Source organism: Notamacropus eugenii, chromosome X, assembly GCF_028372415.1.
Source record: "Notamacropus eugenii isolate mMacEug1 chromosome X, mMacEug1.pri_v2, whole genome shotgun sequence".
Classification (NCBI taxonomy): domain Eukaryota; kingdom Metazoa; phylum Chordata; class Mammalia; order Diprotodontia; family Macropodidae; genus Notamacropus; species Notamacropus eugenii.
The window spans coordinates 75412216-75434425 of record NC_092879.1 but is presented as its reverse complement, the minus strand read 5'-3'; the positions used below and the strand labels follow the sequence as shown (position 1 = coordinate 75434425).

The following is a 22210-nucleotide window of genomic DNA, read 5'->3' as shown; positions in this document are numbered from 1 at the left end:
TTTGAGAATCTTAGAGCAGCTCATCTAAAATGACCAAAGATTAGTGCAACACACTGCCCCCTCATTTTACAACTTAGCCAAGAAACCTAGCCAGATTCTAGATTGCTTCTCCGCTGCCTCTTGAATCAACTAAAACCTGCCTGCTCAGTCTTTTCCTTGACCTCCCTGTCCTCAGCTTGGCTAACCAGAGCCTGTCCCAAGTTTTCCTATCTTCCTCAGGATGCTCTGCAGCTTTCTGCCTCCACCACCAGCCAGTGCACTTTTCCTTCTCTAGAATGCTCTCTCCTCTCTTCCAAACCATGCCTATTTCTCCTTTCCTTCAAGACTTCATTCTAAAGACTTTCATAAAATCTAAAATCCCCAAACTCCTGCCCTGAGTAGAGGCCTCTGTAGAGAACTAGGCTGGCATTTTCCAGACCCATCTGTTTCTGGCCACTTGGGTTGATTTGCATTTATGTTGGTAATGAGTCTCCTAGTAAGTTTCTAGAGGGAAGGGACCGCTGCTGCATCTTCTAGAGCAACCTGCTGAGGCACTCAAATTTTGTGTTTGATACATCTTTCAGGTTCCTATGTGCAATGGTGCTGAAATTTGTGATTACAGACTGGAGTGGGGCAAACTAGAAGGATCAATGCACGTAATATACACTGGCCCTTGCTTGAACTATGAAGTAAAAGGTCTTACCCCTGCAACTACCTATTTTTGCAGAGTACAGGTATCTACAACCAAGTGACATTTCCCTCCCAAGTTAGAATTCACTTGATACCGTGACCATCAACAAGTACTAACCTGTGTACAGCCTTCCTCTGCCCTCTGCCGCACTGATCTCCTACCAGAATTACTACTTGGCCCAGAAGGGCTTCTGAGGCATGTGGAAGCAGAGAAGAGGGACATGAGGAAGAATCCCTAATAATCTGGCTTTCCTGACTTCTAGTCTCTTTTCCACTCTGGCAGTCTTCTGGAATTTAGCCTGCACTATTCTTTCTATTCCCCCATGGTGTCTTTCCCAAGTAGATGCTCAGGAAATAATGAGAGGAATGAAGATCGCTCCCTTGTTCAAAACCCCCCATTGGCTTATTCATCTAAGCTCCTTCTGAGCCTGGCCTCCACCACCCAGCCCCAGCCTACGATCCCAGCTCTGTCTCCCACACAGACTCTCTATGATAGCCAAACCATGGCTACAAGATGCCTCTTGATTGCCTGCTTCAGTGTTTTGGTTTCCACAGTTGCCCTTTTCCTGATCTATCCAAATCCAAATACCAGGCCATCCTTCAAAGCCCAATTCATATCTCAAGTCCTCTCAGAACCTTCCCCACCCCCAGCCAGAAGTGGTATCTTCCTTTGCCGGACTCCTATAAAGCACTCATTCGGGAGTTTTTACTGCTTCATTTTGTTCATTATTTAGAGTCAGACATATTGCAGGTTCTTTGAGGGACCGTGTCTTGTACTTGTTTTATTCCCCAGTACCTAGGACAGTGCTCCATACAGAACAGACATTTAGGAAATGTTGATGGGTCTGAGAAGAGGACATGTAATTTGTGAGGGTCGTCATGTTAAGAGTGTTCTACAGATCCCTCAGGTTCCTATAAGGATTAATTTACTGTGGTTGGGAAGTGAAGGGTGAGCCCTTCAGTACTCTGCCCCTGTTAGGGGATCAGAGCAGCCACTAAAAAGGAATGGGAGCCAGAGAAACCACCAAGAGGGGAGTCCCAATAAAGTGGTGAGCCACTAGGAAACAGGGAAGAATCAGGGTTTAGCCTAGAAGCCATGAAGCCGCACTTTTCAAACCTCATAAGCAAAGAAAGCCACATGAGATTAGATGGGCATTTCCCTCTATTTGTCAGAGATGAATGCATTTAGAGTATAAACGTACAAAGATTTTTCTACTCAGTTGGAAGATCAAAGGTCCTAATGCCAACTCATTACTCCTTCATTCCTGCTTCCACATGTCCACATATCTCAGGAGGTCTTAACATGGCCCTGGGACCCTCATTAATCAGCGTGTATAAGGAAATACCGTTTCCTGGCCATTCTTCTATCTGTCAAACTTGGAAACAGTCAGCCACCATTTCATAATGGGGAGGGTTTTCTAGGAAAGAAGAGCTGAGCTTATTCTGCTTAGCTTGGGAATATGATGATGGCTGTAAAATAGATCAAAAGTTCCAGAATCAGACTGCCAAGGAAGTTTTTCAGCCCTAATTACCCATCTGTCTGTGCTTCACTGAGCTAGCTATACAATCTGTAAACAGCTTGTCAGCTCTCTTCTGGATTCTGTTTAGCACTGGGGATTAAGGGTTTGGTTTCATGGCGAGAGAATTTTTTTTTTAACCTTGTAAGATTTAGGAACAAAAACCAGTACACTGCTAGTGGACTTTAAAAAGCACCTTCTTTTCAGGCCGTGAATATGGCTGGAATTGGCATGTTTGGGGGAACAGGCATAGTAACAACACCAGCATCGGTGCCAGGAGCAATGGCACTGCCGCGACTACTCGAAGGAAAGATCCCTCTTCCTTTGGCATCAACTTGTCTTGCTCTTCAGTGGGATGAACCCAACTGCCATGGGTCTGAGATCACTGGATATAACATAGAATATGGAGAAAGACAGATTGTAACTGTTGATCGAGTCACAAGCTATACCTTAGAAAACCTGCAGCCGGACACTGTGTATAGGTAAGTTTCTCATGTTACTCGAGGCCTTTCTATTTATAGATGCCTTGGGACTGCCTGGTTTTGTTGTATATTTGTGTTCCAATAATGTTAAGTACATTAGGCACCTGCTGTCACGAACAACTCATTAGTTCCCTCCATTGTGGAACGCCATCTGGCTGGGGTTCTGTATTCTTTGTTTTCTTCTCCCCATTTAGCATCTATTGAGGGAAAAGAGCATTCCCGGCAGGGGGTGGGGGGGAGCAGAGCTAGTGGACCACAGACTCATTATAATGTGACCTTGAATGATGAAGAGCACTTGACTTGGAGTCAAAAGAGGCCTGGCGCTGAATCTCACCCCTGCCACTCACCATCTCTGGGACTCCGAACCACTTATTGAATCTGTCCAAGCTTCAGTTTGCTCATGTGGAAAATGAGGACAGTGTACCACCTACCTCATAGGAGCGTGGTGCAGGTCAAATAAGATGGTGGATGTCAAATGCTTGGCAAACAGTCAAGTAATAGCAACATTGATGCCAACTCTTCAGATGCATAACGGGGCTTCCAGTGTCCACACTGCATCCATTGTGTTTTCAGTTGTATGCAAATCCATGTGTGTTAAATCGATTAGGGGCCAATGTGGATTTAGGTTTTCTGTGGATCAGTTAGCTTTGCTGTACACAGACACCTTAGCCCCAGCTGTCCTTCAGGTGACCTGCATATGTCACGATTTCAGGTCCTCTCACTCAGCTCTGATACCGATTAGACCTTAGAAGAGTCACCTGATCTCTTTGGGCCTCAGTGAGATGACCTCTAAGGTTCTATGGTGCTGGGGCCATATGAGTTGTCTTCTGAATGCAACCTGTTTGTTAATGACCTTTCTAAAATGTGGCATGCAGAACTGAGGGCACCACTAGACTTCTGTTATAAGGGGGTTTGTTCTGTGAAGTTTGGATTCAATTAAAGGGCTGCACCCAAGGACCTAGACAGCCACATGTGGCCTTGAGGCCTCAGGTTCCCCATCCCTGAACTAGACCCACAACTCAGAATCAGTCTCCTCTGACTCTTCCCTCTCTATCACCCAGTCAGTTACTAAATCTTACTCATTCTGCCTTCCTGATATCCTTGCGTCTCCCCTGCTTCTGAACAAAAGATATATTCACAAATCCTAAGCAGCTTTGGGGGCTGACACCAGGTCTTTTTCAAAGATATTGCTGTCTGCCCATAACTCCCACCATTTTATACCTGAGTAATTTACTGCTTTTACCCAAGTTCAGGACTATCTATTGATCACAGGGTAATAGATTTATAATTGGAAGGAACCATAGCCCCCCACCCCCACCCCACCCCTTGTTTTACAGTACAGTGCCCAGAAAGGTGAAGAGACTGCCCAATATTGCATAGACAGGGGCAGGATTTGAATCCAGGTCAAAGGACTTGGTCCAATGCCCCTTCCAATGTACTGTGCTGTCTTTCTCCCTACTCAGCGTATACTTCTTAGCCTCAGCCCCATTTTACTATCCTCTCAAGATAGTTCTATATCTCAGCTCTGGAGAATCCTTTCCTGCTCTCTCTCATCAAATTCAACTTTAAATTTGCTTACATAAATTCAAATTCATAACAAACACAGAAATACAAGAATTTCTTTCATTTTGCTAATATTTAGTCTACTTGCCATGCACTCAGAAATGTATGTAGCTTTAAAGAAAAGAGAGAAGTAGTCTCCTCATCTTGTTTCTCTTGCTGCTTCAAAGTCATTGATAGAACAAGTGATCGCAAAACCAATACAAGTCCACTCTGCCTATGTCATTCATTGTCCTGAAAAAGCACAATTTCAGGCTAGATGTTTCAGGAGGCACTTGATTCTATAGCAAGTTACCACCTAAATGACATTATGGTGGGCTTTAATTGTAATGTGTGACAGTACCACAAAAAAGCCCGTTAGTCATGACCAGATTATATACATGTATCTTGATAGAGAGTTGATTATCATAAAAGGTGTTGATTTTTAGAGGCGTGGGGAAAATTTATTGGTGAGATTTATTTGCCCCTCATTCATCACTGGAAGAATTCAAGGCAAAAAATCTGAGCTGGCTTTTCTCCTCTCTCCACTATGACGCATAACTGTGCTGTCTGCAAGAGCAGTAAGCATGATTATTCTTGAGAAAAATTTGAAACTACTGAGGCCCTCTTTCCTTTTCTGATAAAGAATAATGCTCACCAATGATGATCAACTTAATATTTTCCTTCATAAAAATCTACCTTCAAAACTTCAGAAAGGAAAGATTAGTGCATTATAAGTCTTTGGTATTGGTGAATTGACATTTTTTCTCTCTCTCCATTTAGAATTAGAATACAAGCTATCAATAGTTTGGGACAAAGTCCTTTTAGCCAATCAATTAAAGCCAAAACCAAGCCACTACCTCCGGATCCCCCTGTCCTTGAATGTGTGTGCTTCAGCTATCAGAGTCTAAAACTGAAATGGGGAGATGGGCCAAACAGAATTTCACTCTCCAATGCTATACAGTTCAACTTGCAAATGGAAGATAAGACTGGCAGGTGAGATCTTTATTATTTAATATGTGTGAAAAATCTATTTGTCGATTAAAACTTCATATCCTGTTTTGTGTTTGCCAGGGTGGTTTTATAAACTCATCAGGTCTTTCATCCTGTGGATGTACTTTCTTTGGTTCTCTTCTCACCTTTTGTTATGGGTTCTACAACTCCTCATATTCCCCTCCCTTTAGGGTTCCTATCTTGACTTCCCTTTTTCTACTTATGATGCTATGGGGATGGGGTCCCATGGAGGATAGTGGAGTATAACAAAGTTAGTAAATCAGTCCTTGGTGCTCATTTCCTGAGATACCTGTGCTCAGAGGGGGTTTATCTTAAGTCTGTAAGGAGACCTTAATGTCTGTTAACAGATAAATAGTAGGCAGTGTTTGACTGGACACCCTGTTTTTGTAAAGATATTGGACCTTAAGGTCATCCACTGTGAGGAGAATTGAATCAAGGCACAGAATGTAGAGGGTGGGGATGGGGGTGGGGATCTGATGTTAACTCCTTGTAAGCATCAACAAAGCTGAGGTGGACTCGGAGTAGGAGCTGACCCTTGGAGAGATAAATACCAAGTGGTGACATCCATCTGTAGCATGTACTGCCACCATAGAGCATCCACAGGGAAGGGGAGAGCTCCCAGCTAAGGTACCTGCCATATTGTCTTTCCAGTCACCTAGGCTTAAACACGTGGAATCATCTGAGTGCTCCCCTCACTTTCTCGCACCAATTAGTCACCCAATCCTTTCATCCATTGTTAATATTCCCATTCCCTGCCTACCACCTTTATCACTTTGTGCCTGGCTTCTTCCCTCTCCAGTTCATTCCATGCCTCATGATCACATTAATCTCTTTCATCATATCCTCCCACTGCCATCCTCCAAACCTTTAATGGCTCATTATTCCCACAGGATGGGCTCCAGATTCTTCAGCTGAGTATTGCCAAGCCTCCTCAGTCATTATTCCCCACCCCCCCATCCCCTACTCTGGCCATACTGTCTGTCCCTCAAGTGTGCTATTTTCCTATGCCTTACCTAACACTGTGGCATCCTGTCAGTGCCCTACCTCCCACGTACAAATTCTGCCCCTCATTTACGGCCCAAGTCACATCCCACCTCTTCTCTGAAGTCTTCCCCTGTAGCCCACAGAGATGTCTCCAGGTTTGAGCTCCTCTTGCATTCTGTTACTTATTTTGGCACTCAAGGGTGTGTGTCCATTCCTACTAATGGACATTTTATGATGTTTTTTTACGTTTTTCCCATGGTGCATTGCATATGGAAGGCAGTCAAGAAATAGTTCACTTTTACTAGCATTTATGTTATATACGTATGGACACACACATACACACACCTACACACCTACCAGCCAGATTCTAGGGATAGAAAGACAAAAACAAAGCCAGCCCTACTCAGAGCTGACATTCCACTGGGGGCTAAATGGATACAGCGTGAATTGAGGTGGCTAGATAGACTTGTATTAAGCACCTGCAGTATGCTAAATGCTGGGGATACAAAGAAAAATCAAGAAAAAAAGGTGTTTGCTCTCAGGGAGCTGAAAAGGGGAGAAAACGTGAAAACAACTGTGGACACACAAGACAGAGAAGCATCTGTCAGGAGCAGTCATGTAAAAAAGGTCCTAAGGAAAACTGGGAAGGGCTTCTCCAGGAGAGAGGCAAGCTGTGATTTGAAGGAGGCCAAGCAAATTGAGAAGCAAGTGAGGAGGGGAAGAGAGTGAAAACACCAGGTCTAGGAAGGTGGAGTGTCAATGAATCCAATAGTAAGGGTAAAGTACAAGAAGACTGGAAATCAAGGAATTTGTCATCTCTGCCCCCCGGGGCCATGAGCAACAGAAAGAATCGAAAGGCCTCTTCAAAGAGGTGGGGGAGGAAAGCAAGATGCTGAATTCAGTTCTAGATATGATTTTGTTGTGTCATGGACAATCCAAATGGAAAGAGCCAGCGGGTGTTGGAAGATGGAGAACAGATGCTATGAGAAGAGGTTGGGCCAGAAGTATTTGGGAATCAGCTACAAAGAGGTGAATCCATTCAACAAATATCTGTTTGGTTCATTTAGTCCCATGGCTTGGAGACAACAGGAGACAACTGGATTTGAGTTGGGACCTCAAACACCACCTTGCCCCTTTACCATACCTGACAACTCTGCTGCCATCCAGCTTGCTCCACTTTGGACCGGCCCTAATGGTTGGGAATTCTAAGCCCAAATCTGCCTCTTTTCAACTTCTACCCCCTGCTCCTAGTTCAGACGTCCAGGACCAAGAGGAAAGAGTTCCATTCTGCCTCTATTTCATATCCCTTTCCAATACTTGAAAGCAGCTCTCATCTCCACCTACCCCTGCCACAAAGTCTTATCTTCCTCAAGGGGCCACGTGAAAGAGTACAAAAAAAGAACATGTGAAAGACAGAGCCTTGGGACAGATACCCATGTTGGAGGAACCAGAGAAGGAGAACTCCAAGGGATATGGGAACCATGAGAGGTTATTATCCCCAAAGCCCAGGGAAAAGAAAACGTCAGGAAGGGAAAGGGAGTAGCGAATGGTGCCCAATGCTAGAGAAAGGATGAGGAAAACCAAAACTTTGAAAGAGAGAAGTCACTAAGCAGCTTTGGAGGAAAGGGTCTAAGTAAAGTAGTGGTTATGGAAGCCAAGGATTTAGGATGGAGGCGTGCAGACTACTCCTTTTTTGAAAATTGTCTGAGAGGAGGAGAAAAGAATAACAGCTTGAGTGAGGAGTCGGGTTCTAGGAAAAGCTTTCCTTTCGATAGGGCTTTCTTTACTGTGTTTGTAGGCAGAGGTGAAGGAGCTAGGAGAGAGGGGCTAATGGAAGATTCGGAAAGAAAGGGTGTGTTTGATGGAAGATGGTCACGGAAGCAGCAGAAAAGAGATGACATTCAAGGGCACAGGGGGAAGGGTTAGCTCTGGCAAGGAGGATCATTTCATCTTCCGGGATGATGAAGGGAAGGAACAAAGTCAAAGTGAGGATGTAGCTTCAGATGAGAGAAAAATCAGCACAGAGGGAATTCCCAGGGAATAGAGGACTCTGTTCAATTGGAGGCGAAGTCATCAGATGAGAACGAGCAGGTGAAAGGTTCAGAGTTTACACACTCACACACACACTCACACAACTCACTCTGTCTCGCTGACTTACAAATACTTCATCCTGTTTTTTCCCCTCCAGTTCTGCTACTTCTCTCTGAATCCATGCATTTTCCTTTAGTGGTGAGAAGACTGCCATGTCATCATGGGTCAATCAAATGTTGAATATCCCTTTCCACTGCCAAGTTTAACACCTTGACATTTACAGCTGGAGCCAAATTACAAATTATGGTTATGTGACCTTGAAAGTGATCTTATTAAAACGCAGCTTAATTGATTTGTATCTCTAGTAAGTAAACACTGTCTTGTGTTTGAATAAAACCTAACCAAAACACCTGAAAAGCCAACAAGTGAAAAATTATGTCAGGTTGCTAAATATTGTGACCAAGTTTATATGAAAATGTCACTACTGTTTTGGAAGAGGTTTTTTTTTAGAAGTTTAACAAAGTTGTGAATTTAAAGGAAGAATTCTAGTATGTAAACCTTTAAATAAAAACTAACCAATAATTGATATACATAAGTTTGAATGAGCAGAACTGGGTGAGTGTTTAAAATGCTTAATTAATGCTGCCTTATTTTTCTTTCAGATTTGTTACACTTCTTAATGGCCCTTGTCACACATACAAAGTGCAAAGACTGACTGAATGTACGACTTATAACTTTAAAATACAGGCATATAATGATGCTGGTGAAGGACCATTTTCTGATGTATATACCTTCACTACAACCAAATCTCCACCAGCCCCACTCAAAGGTAAATATTTTAACTGTGTCATTAAATGTTATCTTAATTTGAACTTCTATACCTAGTATATAAAAAATTAGCAGTAAAGATTTAAATATTTAACAATATCAAGGCAATGTTGCTACCCGTAAGATCAAGTAGCTTCATTCTATGAGGTTCCTTAAATAGGCTTTTATCTAGTGGGACAAAAGGCCTCTTCCAGTGACTCACAACAACATGAAAAGTAACTCTAGATTTTCCAAAGCTTTGTCAGTACAAGCTCCAGGAGAGCTCATTTACCAAGAGGAAAAGGCTTCAAGTATTGGTGGAACATCAGTCTGTTGTCTGACTGAAGACCATCCATAAACCATAGAGAGATTACAGTCTGTGTCACTGGAGAGAAGACCCACAACCAATGATGTCACAGACCCAAGTAGTTGTTGAGGCTCTGTATGATTATGGATTCAGAGGGCAATATCACTATCAGTCAGTGCCAGGGGTTTGATTCTGTGAGACTCCTTGAAGGATATCTTTGTATTACATAAAACAGATTCCTTTCTAACAATTGTATGTGGTATCTAAAAGGTCAAAATATTTGCTGATAACAGATTTGTAACTGAGGATGGTTACAGTCTGTTCTGCGTTGCTGGAAGGAGTAGCCACATTGACAAGTCACAGATTGTTGAAGTATTTGAAGAGCTTTTTAAAAAAAAAAGTTATTCCTGAATAGATGAAAATGCCAGTAGGAGATGAGCTTTGAAGGGTTTTTCCCAGTCATGAGCTTAGTTCAGTTGCTTTCTACACAGTCTTCCCAGTCCTCCTTCTAACTGCTGACCCAGTTGCTGCCCAGGATTAGGAAAGTGTGACCAAACTGTGCAAAGCCATGGGCCTCCCAGCAGTAATCAGTCCTGCAGTCTGGTTGTGCCAGCACCTCACTCTAACTAGGCTGGACATTTGAGCAGTAATTCTAGTGCACGAGAGGTATTCAAATACTAATAGTAAGAAAATGTATAAAGACAGGACCTACAATTTCATTGATGTTACAGAGAACTTCTAAGTGAGAAAACACCCTTCACCAAAGCAGGTTAGCACCTTCGCTGCAAGTATGGTCTTATTGAGTTGCCTAGGGCACTAGAGGGGACAAGTGACTTGCCCAGGGTCACACAACCACTATGTGTCAGAGGCAGGACTCAAACCCAGAAGTCTCTGGCTTAAAGGCTTGCTCCCTTTCCTCTGCTGTCTGGGGATAATGATGGCATACGTGATCTTTGATCCTTACAACTCTATGTGAATGTGTTTTGGAATGTATGTAAATAGAATGTAGGGGATTCACGCTGTCATTGGTGGGAATACTCCCTCCAGTAGAGATTACAACCCAGTTAAGGTAAGGATGATCCTAGTCATAAAACGTGTAAGTGCTTAAGAGCACAAGTCTGCTGCCATTGACTGGTCATGCCCTCAAGAACACAGACGACTAGAGAATGAGGGTGAGGGTTAACAAATGGACACAGTCTGAGTGTTCCGCTGGGATCCACAAAACAGTAGATCAAGAGGAAGATCTCTAGCACATTGAGTAGATCTTCTATAGAGAATTTACCAAAATGGAGATGAGTTAGAGAGATGACAACGTATGCCAGGTAACCGTCTGCCCCACTGAAGAGAGTACTTATATATACCAAAGAGAGTACGGATCCATTGAAGTAATGAGATGGGAAATACCAAGACCTTATTGGATGATTCAAAAAATATTTTAACTGACTTAGAATGCTTAAATTCCTGGAGTTTTCTTTAACCTATCAAGATCCTTGGATGTAGTGTATCGAAAGGTTTTTACAATTAGAATCATAAAATTAATGAAGGTATTTATGGTGGATCATTCTTGAGAGGATCTGAGAAATTTCAAATTCTCTAAGAAAAATGGAACCTCTAAATTTAGAAGGAGTCTCCCTTTTTTTCCAGCGCCCAAAATATGTCAACTGGGAGAAAATCTTTGTGAGGTTACATGGGATCCTCTACCCCCTATGAAAGGAGACAGCATTGTTTACATTCTCCAGCTCCTCAGTGGGAGAGGAGTCGATCAGGTAACTAACTTCTGGCAAAACCTTGTTCTTGAAATCTGTATCTTGGTATCTCGTTGGTCTATAAGGTATAAACAGGAAATTCATCTTCCCTAATTTTATCTCACCTATCCATTTCTGCAAGAGATCTAGCCCCCATAGAGACACGCAGACCTCTGTGGAAATAGTTTCTTCTTTTGTCTGTCTGGTCCATAGCTTTACAATATGCATCTCTATGAAATTCTCTTTCCCAAATAGATGGAAATTATGGTATTTAACAGATAAAATTGTTTCAGTAAACAGAACTGCTTCAACAGTAAATACTCTGTACATTAGAGACTTTGGTTATTCCCTATGAAACTGGATTGTTTGTATCCCCAAATTCCTTTTTCTTTAGGTATACAAGGGGCCAGATACCTCGTTCTGTTTCACGAATTTTCAAACCAACTGTGAATATCGATTCCGGGTATGTGCTGGCCGACAATATCATAACAGTGATGGATTACAAGAACTATTAGGAGGATACAGTCCCAGTACAGTATTCTCATCTCAGAAGAAAGCGATAGACCCACCCCAGGATGAATCAACGGCAGAAAATAAAAACAAAAAGAGGTGTTTAACCGATGATCAATTCGCTTTCATCCTTGTTGTGGCATTTGCGATTGTCGCTGTTCTGTGTGCTGTCGCCATTCAGTACTTTCTAATCAAATAATTTAGGTAAAAGCATTTAGCAAAGTCTTTATGTTTCTGTTTTTTTGGCAAATTCTATCTCAAATCATAGCTGAAGATGGTTGTGTAAGATTCATGTGTAGAATTCTTTCTCAAATGTCACCTAAAAGCTAGGGATTATCCAGCCAAAGCCTTGCCATGGACATTTAATTGGCATTAAAATAGTCCTGAGTCTTTTGTAAACAGGTTTTATTGTAAGAGAACTGCCTTAATATGTAACTGCTAGACCCAGAACATCCAACAAGGTAGAAAGACAGATTTGGATTGAATTCCTTTTAAGTACATTTGAGAAAGTGGTAGAAGTTTTTGGTTTCTTAAGAAAGATTTGATATAGTTTAGAATTCGTGAATTTTCAATGATAAGTGTTTCTTTCGAGCATAGTATCGTTACATAGAACACTTCTAAATCTTTTACTGAAAATATTGCCTGCCTTGATTTGTGGTTTTGTGAAATGAATACTTTACAATTTTGTTTTAATGTTGAGATTAAATATTTAATATCATTTAAAGTACTATGCGAGGGTACCAGTAATTTTGAAACTTTACTTACAAGACACAGACAGAAGAAAATGTACTGTACATGTCAGACTACTTGCATCCTTCTGAAATATTATAAAATTTGTCTTATTACTCTCTGTACTGTGATTTTTTTTCAAAGTAATGTTTCCAGCTTTTGCTAATCAATTTTGACCCAGCTCAAACTTCACTCTACAATGAAAAAGAGGGCAATACTCAGTGCTTCTGACAAGATGTCTGCAGCATCGTTTGGTCTGGTTTGGTTTTGGGGGGTGGGGCCCGAGAAGGGTCTTTTAGGAGGAGTGAGTTAATAACAAATATTTTAGTCTTTTGACTCGAAGTTGAGCAAATGATTTTGTACTATTCTTAGCCTAAACAGAAAATTCAACGTTTGTGTATGCCCTTCTGACTTAATTAAAATGATCAAATCTTTTGCATGTAATAACTCATGTCTTTACAGTAGCATTTATAAAGCATTTTTAAAAGATCTGCTCTTAAAAATAAAGTTTTGCATCTTGATCTGTTACAATTTGTCATTATTAAACTACTTTTGAGGTTTTTGCAGAGAAGATGCTACACTATGCACTTCATATGACTTGACTGGTCCTTTTCAAGCCTTTAATTGTAGACAATTCTAAAATCGTCTACTTCTGCAAGGGTTATTTTGTGAATTTGAAAGCTGGAAGCCACAAATTTTGAATGTTTTATGTCTCAATTAACTTGACAATGAGATCATATGTTACAAATATTTGCATATTCTGTGACATTTTGTATCTTTCTGTGTGCATCAAGAATTGCACTGGTTTGTAGCATGTTTTATATAAGTAGTGTGCTGAACTTTAAATCTTTCAAAAGATAGAACTCAACGTTTTAAGAATGTTGCTAAGATGGCAGCTGTTCCAAACAAGTAAGGTTTGACATATTTGAGGTGTGGAAAACATACACAAATTCTTCTTTGAAAAGAGATTATAGTGCAATCGGGATGAACATTTTCCAAAATACATTCATTTTGTATTGTATTTATTTTTATCAAGTCCTGGAAAATGTATGCTTGAATGTATTAGTAGCAGAAGGTAGCCGTTTACTATACAATTAATGGCTTTTCCCAACACTGTTTTATACAGATATGTAGGATTATATTTCATTAATTTGTCCTGCCCTTTTTCTTTTAAAAAAAATGTATAAAATTATCTGCCTTCAGCAAATATTTATTTTTCCCTAAAAGAAAAATGAAAAAGCTGCATTGAAAACAACCTGCTTAGAGATTTTTTTTTTGCAAGTAAGAGATATTAGAGATTAAAAATTGGGCTGAGTACATACTAAGCAAAATTCTAACTTTCTAGAAAACTTAAATGCTTTAGAATTGTCTCAGAAGGTATGTTTCACATAACTACACAAAAAGTTGAGTACATTTTTCAATGAAAGACATTCCAAATTGATACAACACCGTAGTGGTATGGATATATTAGATCTCTCCTGCTTGTCTTTATTTCCCTCCTATTGCAATTCGTTTAAAGCATCTCAAACTTATGTCAACACTGCCATACATATATGTTAACTAAATTGTAACTATGAAATAGATAATATATTTTAAACGGCCAATAAAAATTATAAAAATTATTCAGGTGTGTTTGTGGTGATTTTTATACAAAAAACCAGTCTTCTTTTTAAATCCTTAGGCCAATTGTTCTGAACTTTCTCTCCTCAAGCCTTCCAACCCCAGTACACTGAATCATACATGACCTTGCCTCCCTTTCAGTCAAGTATTAAGTCTCTCCTATGTTCCAGGCATTATGCTTCTGGGGATAGGAGTGCAAAGAATGAAACTACCCCTCTTCTCACTTAGCTTACATTCTAATGGGGGAGACAGCAAGGACATATAAAAATCTATTCAGTGTGAGGAAAAAGTTAATAAAAAAACCAACCCATACAACAAGGTCATCAGTACAAGATGGTCTGTGAGGGATGGGGCATTAGCCTGGGGGTCGGGGCAATCAGGAAAGGCTTCATGCAGAACTTGGTACCTGAGCTGCATCTTAAAAAAAGAGTAGCACTGTAGGAAGCAGAGGTAAGGAGGAAGGGCATTCCAAGCAGAGAGGACAGCCAGTGCAAAGGCACTGAGATGGGAGTGTCATATGTGAGGAACAGAAAAGAGGCCACGTGGGCTTTATCATAGGAAGGCTAGTAATGAGACTGGAAAGATAGGTTGGAGCAGGCCCTGTAGAACTTTGAAAGCAAAACCGATGAGTATATTTTATCCTTAAGCCAACAGGAAGCCACTGGAGGCAGGTGATTACATAGGGGCCTTACCTGGTCAGATCTGCACTGAAGGGCAATTCCTCTGGCACAGGGGTGGGATGGATTGGGGTGGGGAGAAACTTGAGCCAGACCAATGAGGAGGCTGTTGGAAGGTGATGAGGGCTTGAACTCAGGTGGCAGCTGTGTGAGTGGAGAAGAGGAAGTCCATGCGAGAGATGTGAGGACAGAAATGGCAAGATCTGGCCACTGACTGGATGTGCAGGGTGAGGGGGAATGGAGAGGCCAGAATAATACTGAGATTGAGAGCCTGAGACATGGGAAAGATGGTGGTGCTGCACTCTGACAGAGATAGAGAAGGTCAAAAGAGAGGAGGGTTTAGGGAGAAAAAAAGCAGCTTGGTGATAGATGTGTTAGACATGTCTCTGGGGTGTCCAGGTTGAAATGGCCAGTGGGCAACTGGTGATATGGTAACGAGGCTCAAGGGAAAGACTGGGTATGCTAAAAGCTACCACAGACGATGGATTAATACCAATATTCAATCATATATAACATTAAATTCCTAAACAAAAAGCCAAAAGTTACAGGGAGAAATAGATAATAAAACCTAATAGTAGGGAACCTATCAAGATAAACATATACAAAAAGTAAGGAAGGAGTCAAGGACCTTAGGAAAATTTTAGAAAAGCCTGGCAATTATTAAGCAGGGATAGAAAAGATATACAATTTCACAACTGTGTATGGCATGTTTACAAAAACTGACCATGTACTGGGGCATAAAACTCCCCCCAAAATGCAGAAAAGCAGAAATACAAAACACATCTTTTACTGAGCATAATGCAATAAAAATTGTATTCAATAAAGGACTGCTGAAGACATTTATTTTAAAAATTAGAAAAAATTATTTAATCCTAGAAATGGTGAGTAAAAGAGAAAATCATAGGAACTATATATACTATTTCATGAAATATAAGGACAACAACGAAACATCAAAATTTTTGGGATGGAGGAAAAGCAACCTTTAGGGGAAATTTTATATCTTAAAAGGTTTGAAACACTTTGATCAATGAAAGAAAGAGCAGATCAATAAATTAGGTATACAACTAAAAACAATGAGAAAACCAATTTTTTTTAAAAATTAAACACCAAAGTAGAAAACATGAAGATAAATGGATTAACAAAATTAAAAGCAAAAAAAACCTACTAAATAAAACTAAGAGCAGGGTCTTAAAAATCATTGAAATAGATTGTTACATCATTTGATTTTTTAAGAGTAAAACCAAATTAATATCAAAAATGAAAAGGGCGAATACACAACAAATGAAATAAAGTAAATTATTAGAAACCATACTGCCTAATAACATGTCAATAAAACTGATGAGCTAAATGAAGTGGATGAATATTTACAAAAATATGAAATTCTCAGACTAACAACAAGAAACAGAGAACTTCCTAACCCAGTCTCAGAAAAAGAAACTGAACAAGCCATAAATGAGATCCCAAGGAAAAAGGAGATCAGATGGATTTACAGCTGAATTCTTTCAAACATTCAGAGAACAACTAATTCCAATATCATATAAACTTTGAAAAAATAGGAAAAGAAGGGAATCTCACCAAATTCCTTCTATGATACACATTTAGGGTTGATATCGAAACCTGAAAGAGCCAAAAAAGAGGAAGAAAACCAGAAACTAATATCCCTAATGAAAACTAATACAAAAATTTCAAATGAAATAGCAGCAAGGAGGTGAGTATCTTATTACAAAGATAATATATTATAACTAGCTTGGATTTATACAAGGAATGAAGGGTTGATTCTATACTAGGAAAACTCCACATAATCATGTTAATAAAAACAACAAAAATATATCAGCAGATGCAGAAAAAGCTTTTGATGAGATCCAATACTTATTCCTATTTTAAAAAACAACAAAATACTAGAAAACACAAATAAATGGACCTTTTCTTAAGGTGATAAGTAGTATCGGTCTAAAACCAAGAGCCAGCCTTGTGGGTAATGGTGATAAACTACAGGACTTTCCAAAAAGATTAGGGAGTAAAACCAGCATGTCCATTATTGCCACTATTTGATACAGCAACAGAAATGCTGTTGGCTAAATAAGACAAAAAAGAAACAGCAAATAAGTTTAGGCAGAGAGGAAACAATATTATCGTACTGCTTTTTTACAGATGATATGATGGGTTATTTAGAGAACCCTAGACAGTCTGCTAAGAAATTAAGTGAAAGAATTAGTCATTTCAGCCAAGTTTTAAGATATAAAATAAATCCACATAAATTGTCAACATTTCTGTATATACCAATAAAACCCAGCAGGAAAAAACATAAAGAGAAATTCCATTCATTTGATATAACTACAGAATGTCTAAAATATTTGGGAGTCTGCCCTGCTAAGACACACAGAGAAACTATATAAATATAACTTATAAAACACTCTATACAAATAAAGACAGACATATTGAAAGAAATATTAATTACATTTGGTTAAGTCAAGTCAATATAATAAAGATAACAATATTATCTAAATTAATTTACTTATTCAGCATCATATCAAGCTACCAAAGGATTACTATGTAGAGCTTTAAAAGTTATTAAATTCACCTAGAGGAACAAAGGGAAGACTCATCTTCCTCAGGTCAAATTTGACCCCAGATACTAACTGTGTGACCATGGACAAGGCATTTAACCCTGTTTGCCTCAGTTTCCTCATCTGTAAAATGAGCTGGAGTAGGAAATGGCAAACCACTCCATGTTCTTTGCCAAGAAAACCCCAAATGAGGTCACAAAGAATCACACATGACTGAACAACAACCAACTCCTAGCTGTAAAACAATAAATCTATCATAAATCTATACCATACCCCAAAAGAGATGAGAGGAAAATATATATTATATATATATATCATATACATACACACATGCACCCACGTGTGTGTGTGTGTGTAGCTGCTCTTTTTGTGGTGGCAAAGAAGTGAGAATCAAAGTGGTAGTCATCAACTGAGAATGGCCGAACATTTTATAGAATATGAATGTGATACAATATTTTTGTGCTAGAATCTGTTTGTACCTGATCACCAATCATTAAATTTTCAATGTGAGCATTTACATCTCAGAAATGGCAAATGCTACAATTTAAGGTTTGATTTATTGTTTTGTTGATGCCTAGATTTTAAAAAGTAATAGGACCCAGTAATAGCACTGCTAGATCTATACCCCCAAAGAAATCAGAGAAAGAGAAAAGGACCTATATGTACAAAAATATTTATAGCAGCTCTTTTTGTGGTGACAAAAAAAAATTGAAAATTGAGGGGATGTCCATCAATTGTGGAATGGCTGAACAAGATGTGGTATATGATTGTGATGGGATACTATTATTCTATAAGAAATTATGAGAGGGGTAGTTTCAGAAAAACCTGAGAAGTTTTAAATGAGCTCATGCAAAATGAAGTGAGCAGAACCAGGAGAACACTGTACACAGGAACAGCAATGTTGTATGATGACCGATGGTGAAAGACTTGGCATGTCTGATCAAGGCAATGATCCAAGACAATTCCAAAGGACCCATGATGAGAGAGAACTGATGAACTCTGAATGCAGGCTGAAGCAGACTTATTTTACTTGTTTTGTGCGTGCGTGTGCATGTGTTTTCTTTTACAATATGGCTAATATGGAAATTTGAATGACTTCACATGTATAATCAAGATCATATTACTTGCCCCCTCAAGGGGTGGAGGAAGGGCAGGAGAAAAGGAGAGAATCTGGAACTCAAAATTTTTAAAAATGAATGTTTAAAAATTTTTTAAATATAATTGAGAAATATTTAATGACAAAAATATTTTTTAAAGTGATGACAAAAATATTAATATTAGAGATCAAATTTAAAAGTAGGACAATGGCTACTCTTTTTTTCCTTCAGAGAACCAGTTGTTAAACATTTACCAGCACACCCTTGGCCAGAACAAATGATTAAGGTAATGGTTTCAGAGAAACCTGCAACCATGCATGAACCATGCAGAGTGAAATACACCAAGAGAACAATTGGCACCAGTTTAGTCAATAACAACAATATTATGACAAAGAACTTTGAAAGACTTAATCACTCTGATGAACACAACGGCCAACGATGGTTCTAAAGAAACGATAAGGAAACGTATCATCTTCCTCCAGACGAGGAGGTGATGGACTCGGTACAGAGACATGGCCGAAGCAGGAATTGGTTTTCCTTGATTACGAATATTTGTTATTCTTCTATAAAATGGGGGTAATAACAACGCCCACCTCCCAGGGTTATTTGTGAGGATAAAATGAGATAATATTTTTGAAGCGCTTTATAAACCTCAAAGCACTATATAAATGCTCAAGATTATTTGGTTGTTATTATTACAAGAGTTTTATTTTTCTTTTCCTTTTTTCCAAGGTGGGGGAGGGAGATGGGAAGGGAGAACAGAGATTTCTTGTTCAATGAAAAAAATTAAATTGAATTGTAAAAAAGATATATAGGCACACTAATGCACTGCTGATGGAACTATGAATTGGTCTAAGCATTCTGGAAAGCAATTTGAAGTGATACTGAGAAAAGTAATGGGAAAAATGTTAGTAATGCAGATAAAACTTCAAAGTGTGTTTGCATACTTTTGTTTTGGAGAGCCAGTTAAATATTTGCTAGCACACTCGTGTGTGTACCCCAAGGATTACATGGAACCCCATATAGATATACATGCAAATATACACACATATGCATATGTATATATGGTTATATGCTGGAAGTATTTTCAACGTAACTTTGCTTTTGTTTTATTGGGTTTTTAAGAGGTACAGCTAGCTTATCCTTGCTTGGCTTCATCTCACTGTTAATGCAATGGCTACGTTGATTGATAGTGTTTTCTTAAAAGTTTGATGGCTGCTGAATGGATAATTACTTGCAATATATTGATACCTGAAAAAGTCATTGTTACTGCTTTCATGATTTGAATTCAGGTCTTTTACTGTACTATTGTATTGTTTTAGCAATAATTCGCTGTAGTTACAATACTGTACATTTGTTCATTGTATTAATATTTGGGGATTACTGTGGGCACACATGGAGCGATCTCCAGAGAAGGTAAGGGTAAGCCAGCTTTTGCAAATGAAAAGCAGGAAGGTGTCCTAATGTCAGAAATAGAATGAGGACATTTTCAGGATTGGGGGTTAGGAGACAATTAAGGCCACTGATATTAAGACAAGTAAGAAAATCCTGTCAGAGAATTTGGATGCTGGAGCTCCACCTGAGCAATGAACAGCAGAAAATTATTCCTGGGTTGTCTATCCTCTGAGAATAAAGAGTTGTTTAAAGAAGTCGGAACCCTTTGAATCCCTACAGAGACACAGCACAGCACAATCACCCCCAAGAGCCCTACTTCATCTAGGAGTAAGGCACAGGCCACATGCCCTGTGGCATACAATTACCAAAGGCCCCAAACTGGTATTTTCTCCAAGCATGAACCGTGTCCCCAAGGAGAACAATCGAGGGAAACCAGTTGGACAGATAAGTGTGCCTGGAACAGTTAGGCCCATGAAACAGACCCAGTGATGAGACTGTCCAACAGCTTACGGGATGGGGTAGGGGGGCCAGTAGATACCCTCACGGAGGCAAGGCCAGAAATGTAGATGATCTCTAGCTTTGACATCTGAGGGAGCAGATCAGAAGACTCTGATATTACATTTTTCTCTACTCTTGTGCAGCACAAAGGACAGAAGCCTAGAGTTCCTCCTCAGAGGAACTGTGCAGAGACTGATATCTGTATATCTATCTGTGTAGGCCCTGTGGCTCCTGAGAATGCAGAACGAAAGACACTGCATAGATCGTGCTAGTACATGACCTTCGGGTGACTGATGTCATCAGAGCTACAGAGATGCAAAAACCACTGTCAACAATGGCAGAAGTGACACAGGTACTGCTGAGCTTTCAGGACCAATCTAATCCACAGGGCCTCAGCTTTAGCAGGCTGTGGGCCACAGAAGCAAAGCAGAACAGCATCCCTGGGGCTGGGCTGTGGCACAGAGCCTGAGACAATCAGGTGAGACAGGGAGCAGGGTACAATCCCATTCTCCTTGGAGAGATGGAGACCCACAGGAATGAAGGGCATAGCATCAGGCCATCTCCAGCAGGTCTTCCTGATCATCAGAGTAAGAGATCTGGCCACCTTCTGGTGTAACCGTGGATCAGATGGCCACACTTATGTTGGATGTACTGGTAAAGAGAATACAGTCTTGATCATAAAAAAGTTAAAATCTTCTCATAGAGCTTCAGAAAACTAGAGTGGGGCCAAGGAAAAAGGTCACCCTAAGCCCCAAGGGCAGTCACTTTGACCTCATCATCAATTCCCTGTGGGTCTATTCCACATGGATTCATAGGACCTTGATATGATGCTAAAAACTGAAAACATGAAGGGCAGTGCTGTCCTGGGCAGTGAATCTCAACCTAATTTCATCATTCTAATCTTTTTTTATAACAAGTATTTGGGTAAAATAACTTTATAGACTCAACTTAGTGATCTGAGTGATAAGGACTGGCCATACATGACTGGCATGTCCAGACTGTCCAACGCTCAGTAGGTGTCGGCACTGACTGGAACTAATTCTGGTCTTTTCCAAATTCCAAGATACTAGAAGTGACAAGCTGGGACCCAATACTTGTGTGCTTTGACCCTCTGTGTAGTCTGTACGAGAGGATTGAGGCAAGGGGTTTGGTTCCAGTGAGCATCACACGAGTCCCAACTGTTCACCCTCTATGCTAGATCCTAAGGTATTTGACTTTGGGGACTCCCTAGTACCACAAAAGTACAAGGGAGAGGCTGAGACTGAGCAAGAGGGGAGGAGTGTTTTCCCTGCATGAGTGGGACATGGGATGTGCAACTCACAGAATGCAGTTCCCCAATTCCTAGCCATTCAGAGAAAGATCTAGGAGGATTCCTCTATCTGTGATGAAGGATCTCAGAAACCAGATCAAAGAAATGCTAGCTAATGGCATCACCAAAAAATCCAGCAGCCCTATTGCATCACCCATAGTGGTGGCACCTAAGGAAAATGAAGACACAGATGTGTGTCTTCTGAACAAATTCTGAACAAAAGGCCTGATGTGAACCAATACACCCTGCCATAGGTGAAGCTGCATTGGATAGGTTTTCAGTCTTGGACTTGTATAGTGGATTCTACCCACTTCTTATGTCTGAAGAAGATAAAAGAAATTATTTCTTTCATTCATCTGGAGACATACAAGTTAGTTGACTGTTAGAAAAGCCAACTCATACAAATGTTATTAAGAGACTGGACAACTTGCTTGTTTACAAAACAGCCCCAAAGAAGGGAGGGGGCCCTGGCAGGACTCTTCACTTCAACTACCTGATGGACACTCAGCAACCCTTCACCAACTGGATAAATGGGTCCTGAAGGTGATGCATCCAGTGAAGGAACTGTCAGCATTATTGTGGATCAGGAGAGCTGAACCCAGAGGCAGTTCCTTCCATGCCCCAAATTGTTAAAGAGGTTCAGAGGGTACAGATGCAACCCATAGAGCACAAAAATGCAGAGTCAAGCTGGCCTGGCTGCCAACCCAGGTGGA

General features: G+C 40.2%; 1 protein-coding gene and 1 long non-coding RNA gene across 3 annotated transcripts in view; one reads left to right on the top strand and one right to left on the bottom strand.

The window, feature by feature from the left end:
* The window catches only part of LOC140515370 (fibronectin type-III domain-containing protein 3A-like), an 83362-nt gene extending 69406 nt beyond the window's left edge, over positions 1-13956 (top strand). For both annotated transcript variants that reach the window (XM_072626049.1, XM_072626047.1), the window contains exons 21-26: positions 564-713; positions 2394-2668; positions 4991-5203; positions 8899-9065; positions 10995-11116; positions 11490-13956. In XM_072626049.1, the coding sequence (XP_072482150.1) occupies positions 564-713; positions 2394-2668; positions 4991-5203; positions 8899-9065; positions 10995-11116; positions 11490-11804 (1242 nt within the window). In that variant the 3' untranslated portion in view covers positions 11805-13956. The remainder of the gene's footprint in view (positions 1-563; positions 714-2393; positions 2669-4990; positions 5204-8898; positions 9066-10994; positions 11117-11489) is intronic.
* Positions 1-22210, bottom strand: part of LOC140515374 (uncharacterized) — a 286278-nt gene that overhangs the window by 240221 nt on the left and 23847 nt on the right. The window lies entirely within an intron of this gene.